A 12,049-nucleotide genomic window follows, 5' to 3' on the forward strand; every position below is an offset into this window, starting at 1 on the left:
CACAACATTTTCTGTGGACCTTGAAAGATCAGTCAAAATGCTTAAATCGGCTGGCACTGGCGACATCCCTTTTCTGAAAACGTCTGGCAGTCAAAGAGTTAAGACGTTCACCAAGTTTTTGAGCAGTTTCAAGTTTCAAAAGCAGCGATGACTCTCTTTGGACAAGATCGGGTAGGCGTCAGTAGTAGAAGACGTGAGGCGGAGCTAGAGTGTTGAGGGGACAATGGCTGAGAAAGCAAAAATGGCGACCGGTGGCAAGCAGCTCACGCTTGATCGTTTTTTTCAAAGAAGAGAAGCATCAACCAGTGCTAAAGAGCACATTGATGACGACGATGATGATGATGGTGACTCCGAGGTTGACACCGAAGTTGGAAGCGTTGACGCGGCGGCTATGATCGCGTCATAAAGCCTCATCGGCTAGCGATGCTAACGCCGGAAAACGCGGAGCACAACCGAGCACTTCTGCTCAGGCGGACGTTCAATCGGACGACGAGTCCAATGCATATTCATCGGGGGAGTGGGTACAGTCTGATCACGGAGAAGACACTGGTTATGGACTACGATGCCACCATGAATGGAGCGGATAAGATGGATCAGGACATCTCTTACCACCCGGTATAGGAACTGAAGGACAAGAGGAAGCCAGACGTAACACCACTGTAACGTCACCGTATCAAGATCCTGAGAGTAGACTTGATGGCAACATAGCCAAACACACACTGCAGTATATACTTGCTATTCCCCGGAAAAAAGCCAGCAAAAAGGTATAGCGTCTGCACTCGCAGTGAAACTAATCTGTTGTGTAAATCCTGCTGCGTCCCCTTGCACGCATGGGAGTGTTACAAAAAGAAAAACTGTATTTGAAACATCCACACAATTGTAAATAGTACCACGGTTGCACACATTTGTAAATAGTTTGCCAAATTGTTTTGTCAAATTGTTACACTGTTGAATGTAAATAAACGTATTTCGCTATCAAAAAACACTTTTTCATTGTTGGTGGTAGTGTTTTACAGGAGTAAAGCACTGTTTAGGTGTATGTGGCATCATTCATGGGAAAAAAAAGGTGTCAAATTCACTAGAGTGCATGAAATAATATCGTTTCACAAAAAGCTTGATTTCTCCGTATTTTGTTTCAAAACAGAGCATTTGGGTGAAACTAACCATTTTCTATTGTTGATTACTGAAAAACGGAATAAGGTAGAAACAAACTTTTTTTTCTGATGGAAGATGAGTCCAATCTTTCATTTGGTAGTATGTGTGTTTCCATAGTCCAAACAAAATTTTCTGTGGACCTTGAAAGATCAGTCAAAATGCTTAAATCGGCTGGCAGTCAAAGAGTTAATAGTATTTTCATGAATGTCTTGTTATTGTCATGCATTTAATTATTTTTTTTTTTTCTGGGGTGACATTTATGATCTGTCTTGGAACTGAAAAAAAAATCCCACACATGTAGGTAATTTGACTTTTACCTCAGCAAAAAGAGAATTGCCTTTGCTGGTTGGATCCTGGGCCTGATGTAGAAGAGTTTCCAAATGGACCTGTAGTTCGTGGTTCACCTCACGAGATTTCTGTAGCATAGAAGAGAGGGGGAAAAAAAATATTTATGCCATCTGTTTTGACATTTAAAAACAACAGCTCTGTAAAACACCATTTTTATAACCTGTAGAGGAGACTTTGAACAATGCAAAACTATAATGAATTTTAGCAACAACAAAAAATGACTGCAGTTTGAAAGTAAAACTGTATAAAATTTGTATTTGAAAAATTTGACAATGGTAATTACCCAACGCATACAATAACAGCCTACAGTAAAAACACCACAGAGTAGCTTCATCTAAAGAAGCGACACCTGTGCAACTAATTATGTTTGTAAACAAGGCGATACCACTGGCATGTTTTGAGAGGGTTGGCTAGATGTGACAAGGCCAGAGTTCTACATCAATGCTTTAAAAAAGTAGACTCACATTGCAATTTATAAGTCAAAACTCACATTTTGTGCCTCAAATACAATGGAAATCAAAATTGAAAATGGGCGTTTAGTAACTGGCACAACATTGAGCTGCCACATATTGCGGAAATCATTGAATTCGCTATGCCTGTAAGACCGATTGTATTGATATTTTTAAAAAATCGAAGTTGTCGCCACACCCGAAGGCTTTAGTCTTACTACCATTTCATAAAAGTCTTCAATGAGTTGGGGACTCGGGAAGCTGGGAGTGCAACATCCATCAAAATCTACTGGCTAAGAGAGAGCCGATTGTGTGACAGCCTCTATCCACACTGAATTGAAGCATATTATCGCAACGTACATTAGATGCCGAGGCTAGTGTGTTGTGCAATTGTTATTAGATTTCGTGGCAACTAGCTGCGCTCATCAATGCACAAGCAGTTAATCGCACTTTGGTTATGTGAGCAATCTTGCGATGCGCTGGCTCAACCCAGGGCTGTTGCTTATTTGAGGCTATTACGGGTGGCCTTGATTGTCAGCCTGCACTCCTTCTGGCCACCATTAGGAGCTCCAGTTTTCTTTTGATTATCCAAAACTGGTAGCAATCGGTCATCAGGATGATAAATAAGGGAATAGTGAGTAAGTGTGGTGCGCTTTTTACTTTTGACATGGCTCATTGTCAATGGTGAGGTTTGTCTTTTTTTGTATTATTTAACCTTTTGCCTTTTTTTTCCCACAGCTGCCGAGCTCCGCTCATGAGTAGCATGCTGGAGTTTTTCCTGTTTTAGTTGGGGCTGGTGACTGCCGGTAGCCCTATTAATTTGTTGTTCCTTTGTTGATTTAGATGTTTGTCTTTTTCTAGGTTAGGGGGACAACACTGGATCAGACAGCCTTCAACTGGGTTTGGTAGTGTTGGCACCACTTATTTTCATTTTGGTCAGAGTTTCCAGTCATTTTGTTTGTTCGTTTAAACATCTTTTTGATTGGGCAAAATAAAGCTTGTGTTTTTTTGTTTTTTATTACACTTATTTGTCCTTTATAGGTTGTGGTCACTTATTGAGCCAAAGAGGTCGTAACAGAGGCCCAAGGCAAACACTAGCTATACATCTCTTCCTTTCTTGCCCCCAGTACTTTAATTACATTGTGACAAAAGGTAAGTTATGTAATTTATACCACTAAGGATAAGTGGTTCAGATAATGGATGGATTTATGTGCTGGTTTTGAAATCACAATTATCTGACAGCTATAGTTTGCCTATTAATATTTACCATTAAAGATGTGGAATTTTAATGATTATTATTACCTAAAAAAAAAGCGTAGATTTGAGAAAATTTTCCTAAGCTACATAAAGTCCTTAAAATTCTTGCTTATTATTAACAACGGAATCATCTATACACTTATTACTGTAATTGAGAGCATTAATCAATAGTTAACTCATTCAAACCCATAAATATGTAAACACGTTTTTTAATACTTTGTCCATCACTCCCAAAAAAGTATCTACATGTTTTTTTTCGTTTGTTTTTTATGCAAGAGCATACAGAAGGCTTTGATGCAGCTGACATGAAGAGGCGGCTTAAAGCAATGGTAGTTATTACAAAAAAACGGCCTGTAGGTGGCAGAGAGTATATTAGATCTGCCAGGGGCATGTTGCAACAAAGCTCATTTTGCCAGTGTTTTCACCAGGAATGTGGATATTGATGAAACTTGGCTATATTCTACAAACTGCTACAAAACGGAAACAGATACAAATATACTCAGTTTCCTGATGAAACAAATGACTAATATTTCTTTTGGTAGGTTCCATGTTTTTATAGCAATAGAACACAATACTGCACACAGAATAAACATCATTCAAAATCCGGTAAAACAGCGATGCGGGTTGCTTCAGTGAATGAAAATGGATGGGAGTCTTCTTCTTTTCCATTCAAACTTTTCTCTTCAGGGGTCGCCACAGTGAATCAGTTGCCTCCATCTAAGCCTGTCCTCTGCATCCTCTGTTCTCACACCAACAACCTTCATGTCCTCTTTAAAGCTACTAAATGTAGAATATTCCATTTCGAATTGCTACTGCCACTTGCTGACAAAAAAATTAAACTGCACATACCGTTCTTCACATACACACCACGCACATTACGTCACATCCGCAGACAGGCTGTGGTAAATTCTAAACCGAATCCAGCCTGAAAACTATTGGCCAGAGGCTTGCAGGAGTACCCATTGTGAACAGCTTAGGTGTTAATCTACTAATTAGAAGGCATTTTAGTCATAAATGGTCAAATAAAAAGCTTATTATGAAGTTACTTTTGGGGGAAAATTGCAGCTTTAACTAGATCCATTAAACTCTTCTTTGGAAACTCAGCATCCTTCTGCCAAAATACTCATTATCTCTCCTCTGGACATGTCCAAACCATCTCAGTCTGGCCTCTCTGAATTTATCTCCAAAGCCTCTAACGTGCTGTCCCTCTGATATACTCATTCCTGATCCTATCCATCCTGGTCACTCCCAAAGAGAACCTCGGCATCTTCATCTCTGCCACCTCCAGCTCTGCCTCCTGTCTTTTCCTCTGTGGCACTGTCTCCAGACCAAAAAAACATTGCTGGTCTCACCACAGATTTATAAACCTTTCCTTTCATTTTAACCAAAACTCTTCTATCACACATCACACCTGACACTTTTCTCCACCCTCTCCAGCCTGCCTGCACACGCTTCATCACTTCTTTTCCACACTCTCCATTGCTCACGACTGTTGACCCTAAATACTTAAACTCCTCCATCTTCTTGATCTCTTCTTCCAGTAACCTCACTATTCCACTTCCCATTTACACACAGATACTCTGTCTTGCCACAGCTAAGTTTCATTCCCCTCCTTTCCAGGGCAAAACTGCACACCTCTAGCTTCTCCTCCACCTGTTCCCTGCTCTCACTACAGATCACAATGTCATCGGCAAACAACATAGTTCGTAGAGATTCTTGTCTAACCTAGTCTGTCATCCTGTCCATTACCATAGCGAAAAAGAAGAGGCTCAGAGCTGATCCCTGATGTAGTCCCACCTCCACTTTGAACTCCTCCGTCACACCTCACCACTGTCTTACAGTCCTCATACATGTCTTGCACCACTTGAACATAATTCTCTGCCACTCCAGACTTCCTCATACAAAACCACAGTTCCTCTCTGGGCACACTGTCATAAGCTTTCTCCATATCTACAAAGACACAATGCAGCTCCTTTCTGACCTTCTCTGTACTTCTCTATCAACAATCCTCAAAGTAAATACTGTTGTACTCTCTTTTTTTTTCGCATGAAAACATACTGCTGCTCACAAATGTTCACCTCTGCCCTCAGTCTAGCTTCTACTACTCTTTCCTATAGCTTCATTGTGTGGCTCATCAGCTTTATTCCTCTGTCGTTGCCACAACTCTGCACGTCTCCCTTGTTCTTAAAAATGGGCACCAGGACACTTCTCCATTCCTCAGGCATCTTCTCACCATCTAAGATTATGTTGAACAACCCAGTCAGAAATTCTATTGCTACCTCTCCTAGACACTTTCATACCCCCACAGGTACATTATATCATCAGGACCGAGTGCCTTTCCACTTTTCATCCTCTTCAATGCCCTTCTCACTTCATCCTTACTAATCTTTGCTACTTCCTGGTCCACAACAGTCACCTCTTCTACTCTATCATATTCCTCATTCATAAACTCTTCAAAGTACTATTTTTCCATCTTCCCATCACACTACTGGCATATGTCATCACACCTCCATCCCATCTCTGTCTCTTTGCCTTGGCAACCTGTATAAATCAGTCTCTCCCTCCTTACTGTCCAACCTAGCATACAATTCATCATAATCCCTTTATTTGGCCTTTGCCACTTCTATTTTCACTTTACACAGCATTTCCCTGTACTCCAGTCAACTTTATTTGGTCCTCTGTATCCCACTTCTAGTTTAGCTTAACCTCTTTCTCTGGATCCACTTCTGCACCTCCTCATTCCACCACCAAGTCTCCTTATGTCCTTTCCTTCCAGATGACACACCAAGGACTGTCCTACCTGTCTTCCTGATCACATTTGTTGTAGTTGTCCAGTCATCTGGAAGCACCTCCTGACCATCCAGAGCCTGTCTCAACTCCTTCCTGAAAGTTATACAACGCTCTTCCTTCATTCTTCCTTTTTTAGCTTCCACCATTTTGTCCTCTGCTATGCATTTGCCCTCTTTGTCTTCCTCACCACCAGTCATAATACTCACTACCATCCTATGCTGTCTGGCTACACTCTCACCTACCACTACTTTGCAGTCGCTGATCTCCTTCAGATTGCACCGTCTACACAAGATGCAATCTACAGGTGTATTCCTCCTACCTCCACTCTTGTATGTCACCCTATGTTCCTGCCTCTTCTATTCACAACAGCCCTTTCCCTCCTTTTTGCAAAGTCAACCACCATCTGTCCTTCTGCGTTCCTCTCTTAGATACCAAACTTGCCCATCACCTCCTCATCACCTCTGTTTCCTGCACCAACGTGTCCATGAAGTCTGCACCAATGACAACTATCTCACTTCTAGGGATGCAACGCATTATTTCATCAAGGTCCAACCAAAAGTTTTCCTCTAGCTCACATCCTACCTGTGGCGCATACCCACTAAAAACATTGATAATCACACCTTGGATCCCTCGCTTCAGGCTCATCACTCTGTAATAATAATAATAACTAGACCTGCGGGCAAATATAAAGGGCCCTCGCTGCCCGGGCCACTTTGGGGTACTTGCAGGTTGGGGTAGTGGCACATTGGAAACAGAATTTTGTTGAAAATGGCATAATAAAACTTTGCATATGGATTTTTTTTTTGCCAGGTGTGATGAGCGTGTAAAGCTTTTTGGTCAATGATAAGACCCTCAAAAATCAGCGTTATTTTATTTTTTGTGTAATGAATTTCCCCCATTGGCATTGTTTTAAAAGTATATACAGGGTGACACACAAAAAAACTGTCATCACCTAAACTTGAATAACTTTAGAAATAATCAATTATTTTCTATTTTTCAGATATACCTAGAATAATTAATGTTCCAAGAGTCTACCAAATTTTACCTTCCAGATGCCATGGACTGCTGAGGAAAAGACATTTATTGTTGAGACAGATTTCCGGCTCTCCCTTTGAGATAGGGTGAGAAGCTCGGCCATCCGGGAGGGACTCAGTGTCCAGCCATTATTCCTCAGCATTGAGAGGAACCAGTTGAGGTGGCTCCTGGCATCTGGTTCGGATGCTTCCTGGACGCCTCTCTGGAGAGGTGTTCCGGGCATGTCCCACCGGCGGGAGGCCCCGGGGACGACCCAGGACACGCTGGAGAGACTATGTCTCTCGGCTGGCCTGGGAACACCTTGGGATCCCGCTGGAGGAGCTGGTTGAAGTGGCTGGGGAGAGGGAAGTCTGGGCTTCCCTGCTTAAGCTGCTGCCCCTGCGATCCGACCCCGGATAAGCGCTAGATGATGGATGGGTGGCATATTTTCAGCTGAAGTCTATCCACGCAGCTCAATTGCAATTCAAAGAACGGTTCGGATGTCGTGAATTTCCTGTCCACTCAATGATCTACAGATCGGTCAACAAGTTCAGAACCCATGGGATTGCGCATTAACTTAATGGTAGAGACACAGACAGATCTGCGATCAAATTTCTCAGCACTGACTTCCGGTTAATTCCAAGCTCCTGACTTCGCCGACGCACAGACTTGCTTGGGCTGCGGACAACAGAGTCTCTTGAATGTATCAACGTTGTGTGGTGTCCTTGATGATTTTGGTCGTCCAGAGTGATTGTCTGTTAGTGTCTTCACCATTGAGGTTATGCACAGTCCCATGGGTTCTGAACTTACTGACCCATATGTAGATCATTGAGTGGACAGAAAATTCACGACATCAGAAACGTTCTTTGAATTACAATTAAGCTGCGTGGATAGACTTCAGCCGAAAATATGCCTCAACTATAAATGTATTTTCCTCAGTAGTCCATGGCATCTCGAAGGTCAAATTTGGTAGACTCTTAGAACATTAAATCTTTTTGGTAAATCTGAGGTAGGTGGGGGCTACACCGTGCAGACAGTGATGGGCTTGACGGAGAATTTTGTATTTGGTACGGACATGTATGGGAAGCCAGTGCAGAGTGCGTAGGATTGGGGTGATGTGCTCATATTTTCGCACTCATCAAGATCCGGGCAGTGGTGTTTTTTACATATTGAAGCCTTTGTAGGTTTTAACAAGGAATCCCGATTAGAAGCGCATTACAGTAGTCCAACCTGACACTAATCTCCAGGACATTCCTAAAAAAAACTAATTTACGATAATTCCTACTCTATTTATTTTCCTATATACACCATGATAGCACAACTTGAACCCTGTTCCTAAACTTCTAGCTTTGCTCCCTATTCACCTGGTCTCCTGAACACACAGTATGTCCACCCTTCCTCCTCTGCATCATGTCAACCAGATCTCTACCTTTTCCTGTCATAGTTCCAACATTCAAAGTATAGTTTACAATTTCAAATGCTTTTATACTCTCATCTCGGTGAAGAAAAGCATCACATGCGATGTTTGAAAGTTTTGCTCAGTGTCGTCATTAGGTAACTGTGTGATATATGGCCACAGCCAGTATAGTACTGTAAGTGGCTACTTTTTTTCTACACAAAACTGACTTCACACAGCAAGCAAGAAGCTACTGCCCTTGAACCCTTTGATATCTCTTATCCCTTTGATACAAGCGACATAATTTTGGTAGGTCCCTAGTGAATGACTGTGTTATAACGCTTTTAAACCAAGTAGGGTTGTCACGATACTAAAACTTCAAATTCGATATCGATACCCAGGAAAATATTCGATATAATTTTTGATACCACAGGGATTAAAAAAAAAGATAACTTTAAAAAGGCATAAAAAATATATTTATTAACATAATTGCAAATAAATTATAACATTATTAATAATAAAAAATAAGAGACTTTTTCACATGCAAATAAATAACACAAATGAACGAATACTGCATACAAAAATTTACATTTTTGGTTGTCTGAGGTAAACACACACAGGAAACATCAGAGGTGGTTAACTATACAAGTAATCAGAACTATATTTTGAGGTAGTAAATACACAAAAAAATGAGAAATCAGTAAAAGTTTTTAAAAGGCTAAAATTAAAAATTGCAAATATCTATTCAGGCATACAAGGGTTTAGAAAGTGTACTTTATTCTATGAATGACTGAAGAGACCAAAAGAAAAAAGGAAGCTACCCAGATAAAAGGACAGTCAAAGATCAACATTGGGTCTCTAAACGCATTCGGAATACCTCGATTGAACAGTGCACTGTATTTCGCTGTGCGCGCTCTCCATTTTCTTCTTCGTCGCTTATTTGAATTTGCAGGGAATCTTGGTCTTTGTAGTAATTAGTTATATTCGCAGCTCCGTCCCACTCAACTAAGCGAGCGAGGAGGAAACCGATTACTTTATTTAACGTGGGGAGTGACAAATATGTATTTTATTGAACGTAGTAAGTTAAAAGCAAAAATGACATTATTTACACTGTCCGCACGTCACCATCCATACGGGACATTCCGATCAATCACAATTGACCATGTAAACGACAGTAACAAACCGCCATGCATGTAAACGGGTTACCTCGAATGTTTTAAAAAAAAAATGGAATTCTGATCTTAACCTGAATATTGACTGCATATAAACGTAGTCATTGTCTATCCCCTGCCAGTCATTACACAAATAATAAAATACAAAGAGTTAAAAAGAGCTAAAATACCGCTGAGCCAGCCAGTTGCACCATCTTTCAGTCAATCCGGAAGCTGAGGTGAATCTGATGCGGGTTCCGGGCCCACCACTCTAGACCACCACTCAGGATTAAGCGAAGATCTGCAGAGAACATACCTGAAAACTCAGAAGCAGGCTTGGGCTCTACACCGGCACCAGGCTGATCTCTGCTAACTGGCTGCAGGGGAAGCACACCTTTCTCCACCAGCTTTCCACCCAGCTCCTGTTCAATTCTGCTTTCCAGGCACCGTGGTCCACTTCAATATTATAGCAATTAGCCACACCCAACAGTTCAGACTAGGTGAATCTTTCCAATTTATCCCACAAAGGCTTTGCTACAAAGTTATCGAGTATGCCTTCCATCTGTCTCGAATCCCTCCCACACATTACCCTAACCTAAAACTACCAATCAAACAAGCCCTACAAAAAAAAACACACTAGGGAAGAGTGCCCAATTTATGCTACGGTTGCGCAGGACGCAACACAAAGCTAGGGTGCCAACCCCCTCACGTCACAAGCAGTCACTCAAAGTCTTCAAGTAGGTATTTATTTACATTTGCTGTTCACAAGCTTCCATCAACGTACAAACTAGACCAGGGTCGTCACCTGATTACCCATAATGAACAACATGTTCAAGGACAAGGGTGTCTATATGTGCACTTGGAAAAAGGACACCATAGGCCGCAGTTGGATGATCAACTTTGTAGTTGTGTCATCGTATTGGCGCCAGCATGTTTTGGACACTCTGGTAAAAAGAGAGGGCAGAGCTATGAAGTGATCACCACCTGGTGGTGTGTTGGCTCCTATGGCGGGGGAAGATGCCGATCCGACCTGGGGATGGGGGGGGTCTCTGGGGGTGGCTGGGAATGGGTTGGGGTGGATGGGGGGTGTGGGCCGGGGGGCTGTGGACCGGTGGGGTGCCTGGCGGGCCTGCAGTGCCCAGTCCTGCTGCGTTGGGTTGGGGTGCGGGCCGTGTTGGGGTGCTCCTGCTCCTGGGTTTGCTCTCCGGCCGGTGGCCTCTGCGGGACCCGGGGGTCGTCCTTTGGCGCTGCCGCGGCCTGGGGGGCCCTGAGGTGTTGCGCTTGCTCTGTCCTGGCAGGTGTCGACGGCTCCCCTCTTTGGTGGAGATTTTCATGCATGCCAGATCCACCACACCAGCATCTATCGAAACTCCGACACAATCTGCTTCTTCCTCAGGTCATTGAATCGGTGGAGGCTGGTGTCTGTGGATCTCACTCTGCTTTGTCTGTCCTTCCTTCCTTTCCTCAGTCTCTCCTTTGGTCTCTTGAGGTCTCCCTGATTTGTTGGAATTTAGATGTTTCTGGGGTTGGTGAAGGACTCTGGTTGGTGGCCCGGTGGGTGGTGTCTGGTCGGTGCTGGATTTCACTTTCCTTTCTTTTCTTTGGTCCTTCCTCGGGTCTCCTGATGGCCTCACAACTCTGGCTGGAAGTATTCGGTTTAGGTGAACGGTATGGGATTTTTTAAATATGTTTTTGGTGAACTAATGAATGCACACACACTCACACGTACGCACGCACATACACATACTCACCCACATACAAAATAAAAAAGGAGAGCAATGAAGCGGTTAAGAAAATGGATGGATGGATGATGATGGCATGTCAAATCGGTAAAATTACCGAATGAACAATACTGAGCTCTCCAGAAAAAAAGAAAGAAAAAAAAGTGTGTGACTGGACAATGTTCTGCGCCTCCATTGTTGAGGTGGCCGATGGGAGCTGTGGCCGTAAGGGGGTCGGTGCCTGTCGTGGCGGCAATCCCCGCACCCGCTGGTGGACAGCGGTTAAGGATGCTGTCAAGCTTTTTGGCCTGTGAGGCTTCAGAGGCAGTTGACAGATCCCGGCAGGCCAGGTGGAACGCAGTTTCGGCGGTGGCTGAGGCATGGGAGGAGTTTGGCAAGACCATGGATAATGACTTCCAGACGGCTTCGACAAAATTCTGGTCCACAATCCGGCATCTCAGGAGGGGGAAGTAGTGCACCATTAACACTGTTTATAGTTCCTAAAGGCTCAGGATGTTGTGGGGTGTCCTGGTTGACACGCCTCTTCAACATTGTGTGAACATCAGGGACAGTGTCTCTGGATTGGCAGACCTGGGTGGTGGTCCAACAATAGAGGGATCATACTCCTCAGCCTCCCTGGGCAGGTCTATTCAGGGGTGCTGTCCGGGGTCCGTCGGGAAGTCGAATCTTGGATTTTAGAGAAGTGTGGATTTCATCACGGCCATGGAACAGTAAACTAGCTCTACACCCTCGGCAGGGTCCTCGAGG

The 12,049-nt window shown here is 43.2% G+C and overlaps 1 protein-coding gene across 3 annotated transcripts in view; it reads right to left on the reverse strand.

Annotated features, from left to right (window-relative positions):
* The window catches only part of spdl1 (spindle apparatus coiled-coil protein 1), an 85,524-nt gene that overhangs the window by 37,669 nt on the left and 35,806 nt on the right, over positions 1 to 12,049 (reverse strand). For all 3 annotated transcript variants that reach the window (XM_077578494.1, XM_077578493.1, XM_077578495.1), the window contains one exon: positions 1,473 to 1,571. In XM_077578494.1, the coding sequence (XP_077434620.1) occupies positions 1,473 to 1,571 (99 nt within the window). The remainder of the gene's footprint in view (positions 1 to 1,472; positions 1,572 to 12,049) is intronic.

This window comes from Vanacampus margaritifer, chromosome 10 (assembly GCF_051991255.1).
Source record: "Vanacampus margaritifer isolate UIUO_Vmar chromosome 10, RoL_Vmar_1.0, whole genome shotgun sequence".
Taxonomy (NCBI): Eukaryota; Metazoa; Chordata; class Actinopteri; order Syngnathiformes; family Syngnathidae; genus Vanacampus; species Vanacampus margaritifer.